The following is a 22,399-nucleotide window of genomic DNA, read 5'->3' as shown; positions in this document are numbered from 1 at the left end:
CAGGAGAGGATTAGATACACGGCTCAGCAGACAGTATCACACAGGAGAGGATTAGATACACGGCTCAGCAGACAGTATCACACAGGAGAGGATTAGATACACAGCTCAGAAGACAGTATCACACAGGAGAGGATTAGATACACAGCTCAGCAGATAGTATCACACAGGATAGGATTAGATACACGGCTCAGCAGACAGTATCACACAGGAGAGGATTAGATACAGGGCTCAGCAGACAGTATCACACAGGAGAGGATTAGATACAGCTCAGCAGTCAGTATCACACAGGAGAGGATTAGATACACGGCTCAGCAGACAGTATCACACAGGAGAGGATTAGATACACAGCTCAGAAGACAGTATCACACAGGAGAGGATTAGATACACGGCTCAGCAGATAGTATCACACAGGAGAGGATTAGATACAGCTCAGCAGTCAGTATCACACAGGAGAGGATTAGATACAGCTCAGCAGTCAGTATCACACAGGAGAGGATTAGATACACGGCTCAGCAGTCAGTATCACACAGGAGAGGATTAGATACACGGCTCAGCAGTCAGTATCACACAGGAGAGGATTAGATACACGGCTCAGCAGTCAGTATCACACAGGAGAGGATTAGATACACGGCTCAGCAGTCAGTATCACACAGGAGAGGATTAGATACACGGCTCACCAGACCATATCACACAGGAGAGGATTAGATACACGGCTCAGCAGACAGTATCACACAGGAGAGCATTAGATACACGGCTCAGCAGACATTATCACACAGGAGAGGATTAGATACACGGCTCAGCAGACAGTATCACACAGGAGAGGATTAGATACACGGCTCAGCAGACAGTATCACACAGGAGAGGATTAGATACACGGCTCAGCAGACAGTATCACACAGGACAGGATTAGATACACGGCTCAGCAGACAGTATCACACAGGAGAGCATTAGATACACGGCTCAACAGACAGCATCACACAGGAGAGCATTAGATACACGGCTCAGCAGACAGTATCACACAGGAGAGAATTAGATACACGGCTCAGCAGACAGTGTCACACAGGAGAGGATTAGATACACGGCTCAGCAGACAGTGTCACACAGGACAGGATTAGATACACGGCTCAGCAGACAGTATCACACAGGAGAGGATTAGATACACAGCTCAGCAGACAGTATCACACAGGAGAGGATTAGATACACGGCTCAGCAGACAGTATCACACAGGAGAGGACTAGATACAGCTCAGCAGTCAGTATCACACAGGAGAGGATTAGATACACAGCTCAGCAGACAGTATCACACAGGAGAGGATTAGATACACGGCTCAGCAGTCAGTATCACACAGGAGAGGATTAGATACACGGCTCAGCAGACAGTATCACACAGGAGAGGATTAGATACACAGCTCAGCAGACAGTATCACACAGGAGAGGACTAGATACACGGCTCAGCAGACAGTATCACACATGATGGAGTTAGATACACGGCTCAGAAGACAGTATCACACAGGAGAGGATTAGATACACGGCTCAGCAGACAGTATCACACAGGAGAGGATTAGATACACAGCTAAGCAGACGGTATCACACAGGAGAGGATTAGATACACGGCTCAGCAGACAGTATCACACAGGAGAGGATTAGATACACAGTTCAGCAGACAGTATCACTCAGGAGAGGATTAGATACACGGCTCAGCAGACAGTATCACACAGGAGAGGATTAGATACACGGCTCAGCAGACAGTATCACAAAGGAGAGGATTAGATACACGGCTCAGCAGACAGTATCACACAGGAGAGCATTAGATACACGGCTCAGCAGACAGTATCACACAGGAGAGCATTAGATACACGGCTCAGCAGACAGTGTCACACAGGAGAGGATTAGATACACGGCTCAGCAGACAGTATCACACAGGAGAGGATTAGATACACGGCTCAGCAGACAGTATCACACAGGAGAGCATTATATATACGGCTCAGCAGACAGTATCACACAGGATAGGATTAGATACACGGCTCAGCAGACAGTATCACACAGGAGAGGATTAGATACACGGCTCAGCAGACAATATCACACAGGAGAGGATTAGATACACGGCTCAGCAGACAATATCACACAGGAGAGGATTAGATACACGGCTCAATAGACTGTATCACACAGGAGAGGATTAGATACACGGCTCAGCAGACGGTATCACACAGGATAGGATTAGATACACGGCTCAGCAGACAGTATCACACAGGAGAGGATTAGATACACGGCTCAGCAGACTATCACACAGGAGAGGATTAGATACACGGCTCAGCAGACTGTATCACACAGGAGAGGATTAGATACACGGCTCAGCAGACAGCATCACACAGGAGAGGATTAGATACACGGCTCAGCAGACTATCACACAGGAGAGGATTAGATACACGGCTCAGCAGACAGTATCACACAGGAGAGGATTAGATACACGGCTCAGCAGACAGTATCACACAGGATAGGATTAGATACACGGCTCAGCAGACAGTATCACACAGGACAGGATTAGATACACGGCTCAGCAGACAGTATCACACAGGAGAGGATTAGATACACAGCTCAGCAGACAGTATCACACAGGAGAGGGGATTAGATACACGGCTCAGCAGACAGTATCACACAGGAGAGGGGATTAGATACACGGCTCAGCAGACAATATCACACAGGAGAGGATTAGATACACAGCTCAGCAGACAGTATCACACAGGATAGGATTAGATACACGGCTCAGCAGACAGTATCACACAGGAGAGGATTAGATACACGGCTCAGCAGACAGTATCACACAGGAGAGGATTAGATACAGCTCAGCAGACAGTATCACACAGGAGAGGATTAGATACACGGCTCAGCAGACAGTATCACACAGGAGAGGATTAGATACACGGCTCAGCAGACAGTATCACACAGGAGAGGATTAGATACACGGCTCAGCAGACAGTATCACACAGGAGGGGATTAGATACACGGCTCAGCAGACAGTATCACACAGGATAGGATTAGATACACGGCTCAGCAGACAGTATCACACAGGAGAGGATTAGATACACGGCTCAGCAGACTATCACACAGGATAGGATTAGATACACAGCTCAGCAGACAGTATCACACAGGAGAGGATTAGATACACGGCTCAGCAGACGGTATCACACAGGAGAGGATTAGATACACGGCTCAGCAGACAGTATCACACAGGAGAGGATTAGATACACGGCTCAGCAGACGGTATCACACAGGATAGGATTAGATACACGGCTCAGCAGACAGTATCACACAGGACAGGATTAGATACACAGCTCAGCAAACAGTATCACACAGGAGAGGATTAGATACACGGCTCAGCAGACAGTATCACACAGGAGAGGGGATTAGATACACGGCTCAGCAGACAGTATCACACAGGAGAGGATTAGATACGCGGCTCAGCAGACAGTATCACACAGGAGAGGATTAGATACAGCTCAGCAGACAGTATCACACAGGAGAGGATTAGATACACGGCTCAGCAGACAGTATCACACAGGAGAGGGGATTAGATACACGGCTCAGCAGACAATATCACACAGGAGAGGATTAGATACACGGCTCAGCAGACAGTATCACACAGGAGGGGATTAGATACACGGCTCAGCAGACAGTATCACACAGGAGAGGGGATTAGATACACGGCTCAGCAGACAGTATCACACAGGAGAGGATTAGATACACGGCTCAGCAGACAGTATCACACAGGAGGGGATTAGATACACGGCTCAGCAGACAGTATCACACAGGAGAGGATTAGATACACGGCTCAGCAGACAGTATCACACAGGAGGGGATTAGATACACGGCTCAGCAGACAGTATCACACAGGAGAGGATTAGATACAGCTCAGCAGACAGTATCACACAGGATAGGATTAGATACACGGCTCAGCAGACAGTACCACACAGGAGAGGATTAGATACACGGCTCAGCAGACAGTATCACACAGGAGGGGATTAGATACACGGCTCAGCAGACAGTATCACACAGGAGAGGATTAGATACACGGCTCAGCAGACAGTATCACACAGGAGGGGATTAGATACACGGCTCAGCAGACAGTATCACACAGGAGAGGATTAGATACAGCTCAGCAGACAGTATCACACAGGATAGGATTAGATACACGGCTCAGCAGACAGTACCACACAGGAGAGGATTAGATACACGGCGAAGCAGACAGTATCACACAACATAGGATTAGATACACGGCTCAGCAGACAGTATCACACAGGAGAGGATTAGATACACGGCGAAGCAGACAGTATCACACAACATAGGATTAGATACGCGGCTCAGCAGACAGTATCACACAGGAGAGGATTAGATACACGGCTCAGCAGACAATATCACACAGGAGAGGATTAGATACACGGCTCAGCAGACTGTATCACACAGGAGAGGATTAGATACACGGCTCAGCAGACGGTATCACACAGGAGAGGATTAGATACACGGCTCAGCAGACTATCACACAGGAGAGGATTAGATACACGGCTCAGCAGACGGTATCACACAGGATAGGATTAGATACACGGCTCAGCAGACAGTATCACACAGGAGAGGATTAGATACACGGCTCAGCAGACTATCACACAGGAGAGGATTAGATACACGGCTCAGCAGACAGTATCACACAGGAGAGGATTAGATACACGGCTCAGCAGACAGTATCACACAGGATAGGATTAGATACATGGCTCAGCAGACAGTATCACACAGGAGAGGATTAGATACAGCTCAGCAGACAGTATCACACAGGAGAGGATTAGATACACGGCTCAGCAGACAGTATCACACAGGAGAGGGGATTAGATACACGGCTCAGCAGACAATATCACACAGGAGAGGATTAGATACACGGCTCAGCAGACAGTATCACACAGGAGGGGATTAGATACACGGCTCAGCAGACAGTATCACACAGGATAGGATTAGATACACGGCTCAGCAGACACTATCACACAGGAGAGGATTAGATACACGGCTCAGCAGACAGTATCACACAGGACAGGATTAGATACACGGCTCAGCAGACTGTATCACACAGGATAGGATTAGATACACAGCTCAGCAGACAGCATCACACAGGAGAGGATTAGATACACGGCTCAGCAGACTATCACACAGGAGAGGATTAGATACACGGCTCAGCAGACAGTATCACACAGGAGAGGATTAGATACACGGCTCAGCAGACGGTATCACACAGGATAGGATTAGATACACGGCTCAGCAGACAGCATCACACAGGAGAGGGGATTAGATACACGGCTCAGCAGACAGTATCACACAGGAGAGGATTAGATACGCGGCTCAGCAGACAGTATCACACAGGAGGGGATTAGATACACGGCTCAGCAGACAGTGTCACACAGGAGGGGATTAGATACACGGCTCAGCAGACAGTATCACACAGGAGAGGATTAGATACAGCTCAGCAGACAGTATCACACAGGATAGGATTAGATACACGGCTCAGCAGACAGTACCACACAGGAGAGGATTAGATACACGGCTCAGCAGACAGTATCACACAGGAGGGGATTAGATACACGGCTCAGCAGACAGTATCACACAGGAGAGGATTAGATACACGGCTCAGCAGACAGTATCACACAGGAGAGGATTAGATACGGCTCAGCAGACAGTATCACACAACATAGGATTAGATACACGGCTCAGCAGACAGTATCACACAGGAGAGGATTAGATACACGGCTCAGCAGACAGTATCACACAGGAGAGGATTAGATATACAGCTCAGCAGACAGTATCACACAGGAGAGGATTAGATACACGGCTCAGCAGACAGTATCACACAGGAGAGGATTAGATACACGGCTCAGCAGACAGTATCACACAGGATAGGATTAGATACACGGCTCAGCAGACAGTATCACACAGGAGAGGATTAGATACACGGCTCAGCAGACAGTATCACACAACATAGGATTAGATACACGGCTCAGCAGACAGTATCACACAGGAGAGGATTAGATACACGGCTCAGCAGACAGTATCACACAACATAGGATTAGATACACGGCTCAGCAGACAGTATCACACAGGACAGGATTAGATACACGGCTCAGCAGACAGTACCACACAGGAGAGGATTAGATACACGGCTCAGCAGACAGAATCACACAGGAGAGGATTAGATACACGGCGAAGCAGACAGTATCACACAGTAGAGGATTAGATACACAGCTCAGCAGACAGTATCACACAACATAGGATTAGATACACGGCTCAGCAGACAGTACCACACAGGAGAGGATTAGATACACGGCTCAGCAGACAGAATCACACAGGAGAGGATTAGATACACGGCTCAGCAGACAGTATCACACAACATAGGATTAGATACGCGGCTCAGCAGACAGTATCACACAGGACAGGATTAGATACACAGCTCAGCAGTCAGTATCACACAGGAGAGGATTAGATACACAGCTCAGCAGACAGTATCACACAGGAGAGGATTAGATACACGGCTCAGCAGACAGTATCACACAGGAGAGGATTAGATACACGGCTCAGCAGACAGTATCACACAGGAGAGGATTAGATACACGGCTCAGCAGTCAGTATCACACAGGATAGGATTAGATACACAGCTCAGCAGACAGTATCACACAGGAGAGGATTAGATACACGGCTCAGCAGACAGTGTCACACAGGAGAGGATTAGATACACGGCTCAGCAGACAATATCAGACAGGAGATGATTAGATACACGGCTCTGCAGACAGTATCACACAGCATAGGATTAGATACACGGCTCAGCAGACAGTATCACACAGGATAGGATTAGATACAAGGCTAAGCAGTAAGTATCACACAGGATAGGATTAGATACAAGGCTAAGCAGTAAGTATCACACAGGATAGGATTAGATACACGGCTCAGCAGACAGTATCACACAGGAGAGGATTAGATACACAGCTCAGCAGACAGTATCACACAGGAGGATTAGATACACAGCTCAGCAGACTGTATCACACAGGAGAGGATTAGATACACGGCTCAGCAGACAGTATCACACAGGAGGATTAGATACACAGCTCAGCAGACAGTATCACACAGGATAGGATTAGATACACAGCTCAGCAGACTGTATCACACAGGAGAGGATTAGATACACGGCTCAGCAGACGGTATCACACAGGAGAGGATTAGATACACAACTCAGCAGACAGTATCACACAGGAGAGGATTAGATACACGGCTCAGCAGTCAGTATCACACAGGAGAGGATTAGATACATGTGGTCAGCAGACAGTATCACACAGAACAGGATTAGATACATGGCTCAGCAGACAGTATCACACAGGATAGGATTAGATACACGGCTCAGCAGACAGTATCACACAGGAGAGGATTAGATACACAGCTCAGCAGACAGTATCACACAGGAGAGGATTAGATACAGCGACTTCAGATACATGATACAGTTTTGCTGTTTTGACCTTCTCAACATGGCTGACTTTCACGAACAGGGTAAAATTCTGCGGGAAGTAGCCGCTAAGCATGCTGGTCTATCAACCGCCTAGAACATGACGTCACTTTCTGTGCTGCTGTTGGGATGCCAGTCACGGCATCAGGGGGCGGGGCGTAGTGGAGTGGGCGGAGGCTGTAGTGTACGGTGCGCCGGTTGGGACATTTCGCTTCGCTACTGAAAGCGCACGTCACAGCCCAATCCGCTCTCCGCCCTGGACCGGAGTGAGGAGAGCGGGGACCGCGGAGAGAGGTGAGAGGATGAGCGGCGGAGCTCGGGGATGGGTGGTGGGAAGGGAGGCACCCGGCTGATGACGGCTTTTCCCGTTACACGGGGTGATGATTGATCGGGGCCGGGGAGGGGACGGGTCCTCCAGTGTCTGCGGGAGATTGTGGTGGGATTTGTGCGGACCCTTCACAGGGGCTACAGGGACCCTCCCAGACCTGAGCGTCCATGGTGTATACTGGGCAGTGCCAGGGCCGGGGAGGAGATCCCAGACTGAGACCCCTGGAGGTGGCGACCGGAGGGTTGGGGGGGGGGGGGGGATGGAAACCGGGCATTCGGGCTCCAAGGGGGTGTCCGGGCACCGGGAGGGGGGGGGTTAAGAATTTGGGCATTGGGGGTCTGAAAAGGGGGGAGGGAATCAGGGCATTCGGGATCTTGGCAGGGGGGGTTATCTAGGGGTCTGGGAAGGGTCCGATCGGGGGGTGGGTGATTAAGGGGTTCTGGTAGGGGTTAATTTGGGCGGTCCCGAGCGTCTGAGGTGGGTGATCCAGTCACCGAGGGTCTGAGACGGGCGATCCAGGGGTCTGGGGCGGCTGATCTTGAGTGACAGGGGTTTGGGGTGGGCGATCTAGTCACCGAGGGTCTGCGGCAGCTGATCCCGAGCGTCTGGAGTGGGCATTCCGGTCACTGAGGGTCTGGGGCGGCTGATCCTGACCGTCTGGGGTTGGCAATCTGGTCACCTGGGGTCTGGGGCGGCTGATCTTGAGTGACGGGGGTCTGGGACCGACAATCCGGTCACTGGGGGTCTGGGACGGCGGATCTCAGATGCTGGAGCTCTCAGCTGGCTTATGCTTGGCACTAGGGCTCTGCTGTTGGTCCTGGGCACTCAGCCTGCGGGCTGCCGGTTCACCTGCACCCGGGATCCTGGGTGCCTCGTTTTGTGCTCTGTGGCTTATTCTTTGTTGTGACTTTCAGTGGTTTCGATCCCGGGCACTGCGGGGCTCTGGGGTGAGTAGTAGACGGGCACTGCGGGGCTCTGGGTTGAGTAGTAGACGGGCACTGCGGGGCTCTGGGTTGAGTAGTAGACGGGCACTGCGGGGCTCTGGGGTGACTAGTAGACAGGCACTGCGGGGCTCTGGGGTGACTAGTAGACGGGCACTGCGGGGCTCTGGGGTGACTAGTAGACGGGCACTGCGGGGCTCTGGGGTGAGTAGTAGACGGGCACTGCGGGGCTCTGGGGTGAGTAGTAGACGGGCACTGCGGGGCTCTGGGGTGAGTAGTAGACGGGCTCTGGGGTGAGTAGTAGATGGGCACTGGCGGGCTCTGGGGGTGAGTAGTAGACGGGCACTGGTGGGCTCTGGGGGTGAGTAGTAGAAGGGCACTGGCGGGCTCTGGGGGTGAGTAGTAGACGGGCACTGGCGGGCTCTGGGGGTGAGTAGTAGACGGGCACTGGCGGGCTCTGGGGTGAGTAGTAGACGGGCACTGGCGGGCTCTGGGGTGAGTAGTAGACGGGCACTGGCGGGTTCTGGGGTGAGTAGTAGACGGGCACTGGCGGGCTCTGGGGGTGAGTAGTAGACGGGCTCTGGGGGTGAGTAGTAGACGGGCACTGGCGGGCTCTGGGGGTGAGTAGTAGACGGGCACTGGCGGGCTCTGGGGGTGAGTAGTAGACGGGCACTGGCGGGCTCTGGAGGTGAGTAGTAGACGGGCACTGGCGGGCTCTGGGGTGAGTAGTAGACGGGCACTGGCGGGTTCTGGGGTGAGTAGTAGACGGGCACTGGCGGGCTCTGGGGGTGAGTAGTAGACGGGCTCTGGGGGTGAGTAGTAGACGGGCACTGGCGGGCTCTGGGGGTGAGTAGTAGACGGGCACTGGCGGGCTCTGGGGGTGAGTAGTAGACGGGCACTGGCGGGCTCTGGAGGTGAGTAGTAGACGGGCACTGGCGGGCTCTGGGGTGAGTAGTAGACGGGCACTGGCGGGCTCTGGGGTGAGTAGTAGACGGGCACTGGCGGGTTCTGGGGTGAGTAGTAGACGGGCACTGGCGGGCTCTGGGGGTGAGTAGTAGACGGGCTCTGGGGGTGAGTAGTAGACGGGCACTGGCGGGCTCTGGGGGTGAGTAGTAGACGGGCACTGGCGGGCTCTGGGGGTGAGTAGTAGATGGGCACTGTTGTAGCCTCTGTACAGTGCCAGGCTGAGGGAGGGTGGTTATGGTCGCTGCTTTGCTCAGATGGTGGGGTCTGACCCCGGGCACTGCCATGCTCTGGTCTGGGTGACCGCTGGAGCTTCTGGGCTTGTTGACTGATGTGCTGAATGTGGTGGGCGATTGTGCCAGCCTCTTGAGGGAGTTTTGTTGGTGCTGCCAAGTTCCAGAGTGTGTGATCAGGTGCAGTGCCAGGCTCCAGCGAGAGTGGGCATGGTTTGTCTGATCGTGTGCACTGTTAGTTATTGCTGGCACCGGTGGGCACACGGGGTTAGGTGTGTGCTGATGTCCTGTGGTGGGTGGTATCTGGGCACCATGAATCTATACTGTGGGTATGTTATGCAATGTTCTCTGCCCGCTTCTGTATAACCCCGTGTGGGCCATCTTTGTGCACTGGCAGTGGCACAGTTAATTCTGGATGGCATGTGACTCTATGCTGCCGGGCATTGATATTAATCCTGAATACGTGCCCCCTGGTTATGTTCTTCCTGGCAGTGTTGGCACCATGTGGGTAAATAGCTTTTCCAGCACTGTCTTATACCGGATGGCACCTCACCATGTTTTCTATATTACACAGTGCTGTGAAATGACACCTGCGTTCCCTGGCATTGTTAACCCTTGGCTCTCTGTTGGCAGTGCCCTCCTTTTGAGATGATTTTACTGATAATGTGGCGTTAACCCGGCTGTAATCCTTAGATGCCAACATATCCTGCACGGGCAGCTAATAACGATCATTTTATTAACCACTAACCTGTTAAGGTTGGCGCCTGTCATGTGCCATCTCATACCGTGTGTCTGCTGAGCCGTGCCAGCCTCTAGATTTGGCAAATCTGATCTTGATTAAGCGATTGTGGGCGCTGCCAAGCTCAAGGGTGGATAATTTTGGTCAGTGTCAAGCTCAAGGGTGGATTATCGCTGCTATTGCCAGGCTCAATAGTTGTTGATTGTGGGCACTGCCAAGCTAAAGAGAGGATGTTTGAGGGCATTGCCAAGCTCCAGGCTGGATAATTGTGGCCTCTGCGAAGTTAAAGGGTTGACAATTGTGGGCACTGCCACGCTCAGGGGTGGCAGATCACGGGCATTGCTGGTGGAGGCATTCATTGCTTCACCCTTTTTAGCGTGTGGGCACTGTTGTTTTGCTTGCGCATCGTTAATTCATGGTGCTCTGTTGGCACAGCAATACTTTATAACATGCAGTATTATCCAGTAGAGCTTTCTCTCTAAATCAGGTTCTGCAGCGGCTGAGGTGGCAGCACTTTATAATTGGGGCTCTGGTTTATATGCCCGCTATAGGGCGGTGATCCTGGGCACTGAGTGCCATCTGCGACTGATACAACAAAGGCCTTCGCTCCCGCTGTCCTGCCACTCGGGGGGGGGGGTGAATTTTCAATGGTGCCGCTTATGTTTGCTTGACCTTTCCTTAATGTCACCTGGTTCTGTGGTGTTTAACCCTTCAAGTGCTGCACGTTTCTCCACCGGTTGCTCACTCTTACCCCTTTCGTGCCACGTGGAGCCCCAGAACCCAGCTGTAATATTCGTAGTCCTGATCCTGCTGTTTTGGGACCACTAGGTGCCCATCAATGTGGAGGGCTCCGAGGAATTGCCCCTGAATTCTGCCCCCTCTGCATAGTCGCCATTCAGCAGTGCGGCCCATTGGGGACTTGCACCTCTTTTCACGCTGCCCTGTTCCCTGCGTGGAGCGATTTTTGCAGCGTTTCTCGTCTTTGGCTGCTCCAATCTGAACTTGCTCTTGGCTGTAAGATCTCCCTGATTGTCTCAGTATAACACAGGATCCCGGGATCTCTCGTTGTCTTCTCCCCCCCCCGACCTTTCTACCCTTTAATGAGAATATGCTGCGGCCTGCGTTGTGTGGCACTACCATGTGGCTCGGGACAATGGCACCATTTTCAGTCGCATAGGTTTGGTTTCCATCCTTTCTTAATTATTGGTAAACAGTATCGTTATTGAACGGTGAACTAATCTGTACTAGTTGGGAGCCATTATTATTATTTATTATTATTGCGCCATTTATTCCATGGCGCTTTACATGTGATGGGGATATACATAGCAAAAACATTTACATAATCTTAACAAAATGAGTCAGCGACTGGTACAGGAGGAGCGAGGACCCTGCCCGCGAGGGCTCACAGTCTACAAGGGATGGGTGAGGATACAGTAGGTGAGGCTAGAGCTGGTCGTGCAGCGGTATGGTGGAGCGAGGACCCTGCCCGCGAGGGCTCACAGTCTACAAGGGATGGGTGAGGATACAGTAGGTGAGGGCAGAGCTGGTCATGCAGCGGTGTGGTGGAGCGAGGACCCTGCCCCCGAGGGCTCACAGTCTACAAGGGATGGGTGAGGATACAGTAGGTGAGGGTAGAGCTGGTCGTGCAGCGGTATGGTGGAGCGGGGACCCTGCCCGCGAGGGCTCACAGTCTACAAGGGATGGGTGAGGATACAGTAGGTGAGGCTAGAGCTGGTCGTGCAGCGGTATGGTGGAGCGAGGACCCTGCCCGCGAGGGCTCACAGTCTACAAGGGATGGGTGAGGATACAGTAGGTGAGGGTAGAGCTGGTCGTGCAGCGGTATGGTGGAGCGAGGACCCTGCCCACGAGGGCTCACAGTCTACAAGGGATGGGTGAGGATACAGTAGGTGAGGGTAGAGCTGGTCGTGCAGCGGTATGGTGGAGCGGGGACCCTGCCCGCGAGGGCTCACAATCTACAGGGGATGGGTGAGGATACAGTAGGTGAGGGTAGAGCTGGTGGAGCGAGGACCCTGCCCGCGAGGGCTCACAGTCTACAGGGGATGGGTGAGGATACAGTAGGTGAGGGTAGAGCTGGTCGTGCAGCGGTATGGTGGAGCGGGGACCCTGCCCGCGAGGGCTCACAGTCTACAAGGGATGGGTGAGGATACAGTAGGCGAGGGTAGACCTGGTCGTGCAGCAGTATGGTGGAGCGGTGGTTACTGCAGGTTGTAGGCTTGTCGGAAGAGGTGGGTCTTCAGGTTTCTTTTGAAGGTTTCCATGGTAGGCGAGAGTCTGATGTGTTGGGGTACAGAGTTCCTGAGTTCAGCAAGCAGGACCATTACTGCCATGTGGCTGACATTAAAATAATGGACCGTGCGGCTGGCACTAGTGTACGGTCTCTGCGGCTGGCGTAATGGGTCGCTGGTGTAGGGTAGAGGGCACTGACATAGGGAGTGCTGACGCTGGTGTAGCGAGTGCTGGCATGGGGACACTGGAGTAGGGTAGGGGTAGCTGGCGCTGCGACTGGCACTTGTGCTTGTGCCGTCACTGGTTTAGGGGGGTTATGGAGCAGGTTAGGGGCACTGGGGTAGAGGCAGCTGACGCTTTGGTTGGCACTTGTGCTAGTGTAGACGCTGCTAGTGCCAGCGCTGGTGTAGTGGGCTCTGGGGTAGCAGGTGCTGGCACCTGTGCGATTGTAGAGGGTGTGTGAGGGTGTCGACGCTGGGGCACTGCTGTATGTACTCAAAGAACTAGAGACCAGTAAGAATGTAGGATCCGTCATCAGCAGCTTGGTTGCGTTTTCCTTGACATTTTCGCACATATTCTGATGCAGATTTATTACACGGATTTCATTTTTTTTTTCTTGATCGCCATTCGGAGGTTCACCTGGGAGCGATCTTCCCCATACATGGATGGTCTCTCCCCGGTGCTGGGGATTGGCGTCCTGCCCGGCAGTGATAGGAGTATAATGGATCTGACTAATCACTAACACTGATGTTGGGGGCTCATATTCTGCCAGGCGGAGCAGCAGGAGCCCCTCTTATTCTGAGCTGGGTGTGCACTGTGCCCCCCCCCATGCCTATCCTGCCCCCCCCCCTGCCCGTGCCGCCCCCCTGGCACCATTCATCCAGGACAGACTGTCAGATGACGCATGGTAGGAGAGCGATCTGCCGGCCCACACAGTGTGATCAGCAGCCAAACCCTCCGCCGATGCCCAAGCCTGTTAACTCACTCTGCTCCCACCAGAGCGCGCAGCCATCTTTACCCTAGTTCTGGCATTGTAGTCATGGACCAGAAGGCTCTGACTGAACATATCTATAGATCGAGGAATGATGGCGGCGATTGCTGGGAGCGTCGTGTCGGGTTTTATTAGCGTCGTCCTTTCTTGTTCAGGGGGAGGGTAACGATGTAACATCAAAAGCGGACTTTTTTTATGTGCGTCTGTCACTTTAAATAGCTCATTACAGCTTCCGGTAGTGACAGCATGCAGTGTAAAGCATGGAGGTTTCATCTGAAGAAGTTTGGCCCCTATAGGTAGGCGTTAGAGAAGCTTCTTTATATCTCCATGGTAACCTCAATGAACACTTACGCTTTACACTGCAGGTGGAGCAAATGTAACCTGTCTCCTTTAACAAGCATTTACTCTGGTGTTGGCAAAACCACAGCTCCTGATTGACTAATGTGCCTATTATTAGGGAGGTAGCGGTGATTTTGCTGCCATTCAGGCGTCCAGGAGAGCTGAGATGAAGACGTAACAGCGGTCATATTGGTTGTTGCCCTGCACACGGGTAGATTAATGAAACCTGTTGTCCATAGCAACCAATCACAGTGCAGCTTTCATTTTACCTCAGCAGAGTACAGATTGAAAGCTGCGCTGTGATTGGTTGATGTGGGTAACTTTTTTTCTTCTATACCTGTCCTCATATAGCATCCAATCAGAGCGCAGCTTTCATTTTGAATTCTGTGGAAAAATGAAAGCTGCGCTGTGATTGGTTGCTATGGGTAACTCCATTTCTCTTCTAGTCTGTGTCCGTTTTCCGCCCCGGGATATTTCAGAGGTAATTATCTGTCCGTGAGGTGAATTGCTCAGGACGCACGCGGCGGACGCAGACTCACGACTTAGCAGGACGCGGCGGCCTCCCCCCCCGGTAACGAGTGGAGGCCGGGCCTTCTTTTCTTTATGGAATCTGTCTCCTCTGCCCTGAAATATGTCGTGAAGCCGTCGGCTTATTTTCCCGCTGGCGCTGAATTCCCATGACACGGGGAATGTTAAAATAGAATTTAACCCCCTCAGCGCCGAGGTTACATAACAAGCCGGCCTTGTCGCCGAGGATGAATGGATCCTGTGAAGCCGCTCGCGGTGGCGGAGGGATCGCCGGGTCTTAAAGGAACACCGCCCCGGTAGTCGCCATCTTGTTCTTTGCGGCGGCGGTCGCTCGGCTCTGTCCAGCCTCCGGTGATACCGCGGTGCATGGCGACTGCAGCGGGGGGCGACAGCGGGGGCTGGAGAATTGGCCCTGATGGGAGGGGCCGCGTGACAACTGGTTATCTCCGTGGTGACTGGCGCTGCCCGGCCGGCCGGTGATGCTGCCGTTTCGCGGCTTCTGTGTCGGTGACGTCGCTCTCCTCCTCTTTGGTTATTTTTAAACTTCTCGTCTTACAGAAGAATTTGTCTGTAAATAATGATGGAGGTCCGACGCCACGGCCGGAATATTCTGGAGCGGACGGTCTGCGGAGGTGCGGCCGGAATATTCTGGAGCGGACGGTCTGCGGAGGCGCGGCCGGAATATTCTGGAGCGGACGGTCTGCGGAGGCGCGGCCGGAATATTCTGGAGCGGACGGTCTGCGGAGGCGCGGCCGGAATATTCTGGAGCGGACGGTCTGCGGAGGCGCGGCCGGAATATTCTGGAGCGGACGGTCTGCGGAGGCGCGGCCGGAATATTCTGGAGCGGACGGTCTGCGGAGGCGCGGCCGGAATATTCTGGAGCGGACGGTCTGCGGAGGCGCGGCCGGAATATTCTGGAGCGGACGGTCTGCGGAGGCGCGGCCGGAATATTCTGGAGCGGACGGTCTGCGGAGGCGCGGCCGGAATATTCTGGAGCGGACGGTCTGCGGAGGCGCGGCCGGAATATTCTGGAGCGGACGGTCTGCGGAGGCGCGGCCGGAATATTCTGGAGCGGACGGTCTGCGGAGGCGCGGCCGGAATATTCTGGAGCGGACGGTCTGCGGAGGCGCGGCCGGAATATTCTGGAGCGGACGGTCTGCGGAGGCGCGGCCGGAATATTCTGGAGCGGACGGTCTGCGGAGGCGCGGCCGGAATATTCTGGAGCGGACGGTCTGCGGAGGCGCGGCCGGAATATTCTGGAGCGGACGGTCTGCGGAGGCGCGGCCGGAATATTCTGGAGCGGACGGTCTGCGGAGGCGCGGCCGGAATATTCTGGAGCGGACGGTCTGCGGAGGCGCGGCCGGAATATTCTGGAGCGGACGGTCTGCGGAGGCGCGGCCGGAATATTCTGGAGCGGACGGTCTGCGGAGGCGCGGCCGGAATATTCTGGAGCGGACGGTCTGCGGAGGCGCGGCCGGAATATTCTGGAGCGGACGGTCTGCGGAGGCGCGGCCGGAATATTCTGGAGCGGACGGTCTGCGGAGGCGCGGCCGGAATATTCTGGAGCGGACGGTCTGCGGAGGCGCGGCCGGAATATTCTGGAGCGGACGGTCTGCGGAGGCGCGGCCGGAATATTCTGGAGCGGACGGTCTGCGGAGGCGCGGCCGGAATATTCTGGAGCGGACGGTCTGCGGAGGCGCGGCCGGAATATTCTGGAGCGGACGGTCTGCGGAGGCGCGGCCGGAATATTCTGGAGCGGACGGTCTGCGGAGGCGCGGCCGGAATATTCTGGAGCGGACGGTCTGCGGAGGCGCGGCCGGAATATTCTGGAGCGGACGGTCTGCGGAGGCGCGGCCGGAATATTCTGGAGCGGACGGTCTGCGGAGGCGCGGCCGGAATATTCTGGAGCGGACGGTCTGCGGAGGCGCGGCCGGAATATTCTGGAGCGGACGGTCTGCGGAGGCGCGGCCGGAATATTCTGGAGCGGACGGTCTGCGGAGGCGCGGCCGGAATATTCTGGAGCGGACGGTCTGCGGAGGCGCGGCCGGAATATTCTGGAGCGGACGGTCTGCGGAGGCGCGGCCGGAATATTCTGGAGCGGACGGTCTGCGGAGGCGCGGCCGGAATATTCTGGAGCGGACGGTCTGCGGAGGCGCGGCCGGAATATTCTGGAGCGGACGGTCTGCGGAGGCGCGGCCGGAATATTCTGGAGCGGACGGTCTGCGGAGGCGCGGCCGGAATATTCTGGAGCGGACGGTCTGCGGAGGCGCGGCCGGAATATTCTGGAGCGGACGGTCTGCGGAGGCGCGGCCGGAATATTCTGGAGCGGACGGTCTGCGGAGGCGCGGCCGGAATATTCTGGAGCGGACGGTCTGCGGAGGCGCGGCCGGAATATTCTGGAGCGGACGGTCTGCGGAGGCGCGGCCGGAATATTCTGGAGCGGACGGTCTGCGGAGGCGCGGCCGGAATATTCTGGAGCGGACGGTCTGCGGAGGCGCGGCCGGAATATTCTGGAGCGGACGGTCTGCGGAGGCGCGGCCGGAATATTCTGGAGCGGACGGTCTGCGGAGGCGCGGCCGGAATATTCTGGAGCGGACGGTCTGCGGAGGCGCGGCCGGAATATTCTGGAGCGGACGGTCTGCGGAGGCGCGGCCGGAATATTCTGGAGCGGACGGTCTGCGGAGGCGCGGCCGGAATATTCTGGAGCGGACGGTCTGCGGAGGCGCGGCCGGAATATTCTGGAGCGGACGGTCTGCGGAGGCGCGGCCGGAATATTCTGGAGCGGACGGTCTGCGGAGGCGCGGCCGGAATATTCTGGAGCGGACGGTCTGCGGAGGCGCGGCCGGAATATTCTGGAGCGGACGGTCTGCGGAGGCGCGGCCGGAATATTCTGGAGCGGACGGTCTGCGGAGGCGCGGCCGGAATATTCTGGAGCGGACGGTCTGCGGAGGCGCGGCCGGAATATTCTGGAGCGGACGGTCTGCGGAGGCGCGGCCGGAATATTCTGGAGCGGACGGTCTGCGGAGGCGCGGCCGGAATATTCTGGAGCGGACGGTCTGCGGAGGCGCGGCCGGAATATTCTGGAGCGGACGGTCTGCGGAGGCGCGGCCGGAATATTCTGGAGCGGACGGTCTGCGGAGGCGCGGCCGGAATATTCTGGAGCGGACGGTCTGCGGAGGCGCGGCCGGAATATTCTGGAGCGGACGGTCTGCGGAGGCGCGGCCGGAATATTCTGGAGCGGACGGTCTGCGGAGGCGCGGCCGGAATATTCTGGAGCGGACGGTCTGCGGAGGCGCGGCCGGAATATTCTGGAGCGGACGGTCTGCGGAGGCGCGGCCGGAATATTCTGGAGCGGACGGTCTGCGGAGGCGCGGCCGGAATATTCTGGAGCGGACGGTCTGCGGAGGCGCGGCCGGAATATTCTGGAGCGGACGGTCTGCGGAGGCGCGGCCGGAATATTCTGGAGCGGACGGTCTGCGGAGGCGCGGCCGGAATATTCTGGAGCGGACGGTCTGCGGAGGCGCGGCCGGAATATTCTGGAGCGGACGGTCTGCGGAGGCGCGGCCGGAATATTCTGGAGCGGACGGTCTGCGGAGGCGCGGCCGGAATATTCTGGAGCGGACGGTCTGCGGAGGCGCGGCCGGAATATTCTGGAGCGGACGGTCTGCGGAGGCGCGGCCGGAATATTCTGGAGCGGACGGTCTGCGGAGGCGCGGCCGGAATATTCTGGAGCGGACGGTCTGCGGAGGCGCGGCCGGAATATTCTGGAGCGGACGGTCTGCGGAGGCGCGGCCGGAATATTTTGGAGCGGACGGTCTGCGGAGGCGCGGCCGGAATATTTTGGAGCGGACGGTCTGCGGAGGCGCGGCCGGAATATTTTGGAGCGGACGGTCTGCGGAGGCGCGGCCGGAATATTTTGGAGCGGACGGTCTGCGGAGGCGCGGCCGGAATATTTTGGAGCGGACGGTCTGCGGAGGCGCGGCCGGAATATTTTGGAGCGGACGGTCTGCGGAGGCGCGGCCGGAATATTTTGGAGCGGACGGTCTGCGGAGGCGCGGCCGGAATATTTTGGAGCGGACGGTCTGCGGAGGCGCGGCCGGAATATTTTGGAGCGGACGGTCTGCGGAGGCGGGGCCGGAATATTTTGGAGCGGACGGTCTGCGGAGGCGCGGCCGGAATATTTTGGAGCGGGCGGTCTGCGGAGGCGGGGCCGGAATATTTTGGAGCGGGCGGTCTGCGGAGGCGCGGCCGGAATATTTTGGAGCGGGCGGTCTGCGGAGGCGCGGCCGGAATATTTTGGAGCGGGCGGTCTGCGGAGGCGCGGCCGGAATATTTTGGAGCGGGCGGTCTGCGGAGGCGCGGCCGGAATATTTTGGAGCGGGCGGTCTGCGGAGGCGCGGCCGGAATATTTTGGAGCGGGCGGTCTGCGGAGGCGCGGCCGGAATATTTTGGAGCGGGCGGTCTGCGGAGGCGCGGCCGGAATATTCTGGAGCGGGCGGTCTGCGGAGGCGCGGCCGGAATATTCTGGAGCGGGCGGTCTGCGGGGGCGCTCTATTGGACACATCAGCGTTTTGATGGTGATTTTTTTTGGGGTGATTGTCTTCTTACAGTAAAGTGTTGCTGACGCCGTTATCACCGTGTGTGAGTTATTGCTGCACCGTCGCTGCTCATCAGGCGTTGCTATAGCAACTGCAGCATCCTGGAAACGTTCCTGTGGAATTAGCTGAGCCGTGCTTGGAGAGCGGGCACCGCAGCCCCGGCTCGTGACCCTGGTTCGGTTTTTGTGTTTCCCTGTGAGAGCGCTGAGTGTCCGGTATTCATATGGGGCGACTACACCCTGCGGCCACCGTCCGCCCAGCAGTGGTCGGGGCCGCGAGTGGAGATGACATCTGCAGGGTGGAATATCTGGAGAATTGGAGGGAAACAGCTGACTTATTTGCCAGCTCCTCTCCTAAAATACTCTGTGCTGCTGAGGACCCTGCTCTTTTTGCCATGTAATTCTAAGTCTCCCTCAGGATCAGCGCACTCCCCTCCTGAAATGCTCTGTGCTGCTGTGAACCCCTGTGTGAGTGGATTTATCTCTGACTCTGGTTCTGTCCGCCTTCGCCGCCCGGGGTGGGATTCTCTGCTTCGTCAGTTCTCATTAGGTAGATTTTGGCTTTTGGGGGTGATTTCTGTGTGCACCATGATCTCTGGGAGGACTCGTGTAGTGATGGCAGCATCTGACAGCAGATTAACCGAGGCAGAACTGTAAGAGCATCCATAGCAGCGGTGCTGATTTCTGCTCATCCTGAGCCTCCTGGTTCATGAATAGAATGCGAGCGATGCAATGAAGATTGACACTTGTCATATATATAATTTTTTTTTTTTTTTGTCCCCAGGTCGACACTGGTCTTTCAATCATGGGAAAACCGTCCCTGTCATCAAAATTCTGAAAGTTTGCATCACCCTGACGAAAAGTGAGCGAAAGTGACGGTACCCCATTAGCCAGACCCCCTCTGATCCCACACCCTCTCACAGCCATGTACGGAAGCTCACGATCCGTCGGGAAGGTGGAGTCCAGCAGTCAGAGTCCCGGACGCTCGCCACGGCTCCCCCGCTCCCCACGTCTGGGTCATCGGCGCACTAACAGCACCGGCGGCAGCTCCGGAGGAGTCCCTGGCGGTGGCAGCGGAAAAACTCTGTCCATGGAAAATATCCAGTCCCTCAATGCCGCCTACGCCACCGCCAGCCCCATGTACCTGAGCGACCATGAAAATGTGGGTGCAGAGACCCCAAAAAGCACCATGACCCTGGGCCGGTCAGGGGGCCGGCTGCCATACGGGGTGAGGATGACCGCCATGGGGAGCAGTCCTAACATCGCCACCAGTGGGGTGGCCAGCGACAGTATTGCCTTTGGGGATCACCACCTCCCGGCGGTCAGTATGGCCTCCACCGTGCCACATTCTCTCCGCCAAGCCAGGGACAACACCATCATGGACCTCCAGGCCCAACTGAAGGAGGTCCTGCGGGAAAACGACCTCCTGAGGAAAGATGTGGAGGTGAAGGAAAGCAAACTCAGCTCCTCCATGAACAGCATCAAGACGTTCTGGAGCCCCGAGCTGAAGAAGGAGCGAGCCCTGAGGAAGGACGAAGTGTCCAAGATCTCCGTGTGGAAGGAGCAGTACCGGGTGGTGCAGGAGGAGAACCAGGTGAGGGCCGGCGGCTCTACGGGGCCACGGAGCCATCACTGCACATACTGTATACACACAGTACTATATGTATACTGTACTGTATACACACTGCACATACTGTATACACACTGCACATACTGTATACACACTGCACATACTGTACTGTATACACACTGCACATACTGTAGTGTATACACACTGTACTATATGTATACACACTGCACACACACTGCACATACTGTACTGTATACACACTGCACATACTGTAGTGTATACACACTGTACTATATGTATACACACTGCACATACTGTATACACACTGTACTATATGTATACACACTGCACATACTGTATACACACTGTATACACACTGCACATACTGTATACACACAGTACTATATGTATACACACTGCACACACACTGCACATACTGTATACACACTGCACATACTGTATACACACTGCACACACTGTATACACACTGTATACACACTGCACACACTGTATACACACTGCACACACTGTATACACACTGCACATACTGTACTGTATACACACTGCACATACTGTATACACACTGCACATACTGTATACACACTGCACACACTGTATACACACTGCACATACTGTACTGTATACACACTGCACATACTGTATACACACTGTACTATATGTATACACACTGTACTATATGTATACACACTGTACTATATGTATACACACTGTACTATATGTATACACACTGCACATACTGTATACACACTGTACTATATGTATACACACTGCACATACTGTATACACACTGCACATACTGTATACACACTGCACATACTGTATACACACTGTACTATATGTATACACACTGTATACACACTGCACATACTGTATACACACTGCACATACTGTACTGTATACACACTGCACATACTGTACTGTATACACACTGCACATACTGTATACACACTGCACATACTGTATACACACTGTACTATATGTATACACACTGTATACACACTGCACATACTGTATACACACTGCACATACTGTACTGTATACACACTGCACATACTGTACTGTATACACACTGCACATACTGTATACACACTGCACATACTGTATACACACTGTATACACACTGCACATACTGTATACACACTGTATACACACTGCACATACTGTATACACACTGTATACACACTGCACATACTGTATACACACTGTATACACACTGCACATACTGTATACACACTGCACATACTGTATACACACTGCACACACTGTATACACACTGCACACACTGTATACACACTGCACATACTGTATACACACTGCACACACTGTATACACACTGCACATACTGTATACACACTGCACATACTGTATACACACTGCA

The 22,399-nt window shown here is 54.6% G+C and overlaps 1 protein-coding gene across 13 annotated transcripts in view; it reads left to right on the top strand.

Annotated features, from left to right (window-relative positions):
* The first annotated feature begins 7,659 nt into the window (after nucleotides 1-7,659).
* ERC1 (ELKS/RAB6-interacting/CAST family member 1) overlaps nucleotides 7,660-22,399 on the top strand; it is an 88,703-nt gene continuing 73,963 nt past the window's right edge. For all 13 annotated transcript variants that reach the window (XR_012250945.1, XM_073650339.1, XM_073650337.1 and 10 more), the window contains exons 1-2: nucleotides 7,660-7,818; nucleotides 20,215-21,024. Coding sequence is in view for 12 of the 13 variants with exons in the window: in XM_073650339.1 (XP_073506440.1) it covers nucleotides 20,356-21,024 (669 nt within the window). In the remaining variant the exon portion in view is untranslated. The remainder of the gene's footprint in view (nucleotides 7,819-20,214; nucleotides 21,025-22,399) is intronic.

This window comes from Phyllobates terribilis, unplaced genomic scaffold, assembly GCF_046119375.1.
Source record: "Phyllobates terribilis strain yellow unplaced genomic scaffold, ASM4611937v1 Scaffold_10__3_contigs__length_209671492, whole genome shotgun sequence".
Classification (NCBI taxonomy): domain Eukaryota; kingdom Metazoa; phylum Chordata; class Amphibia; order Anura; family Dendrobatidae; genus Phyllobates; species Phyllobates terribilis.
Note: the sequence above shows the minus strand (reverse complement) of the source record. Positions and strands in the feature narration are given on the sequence as shown.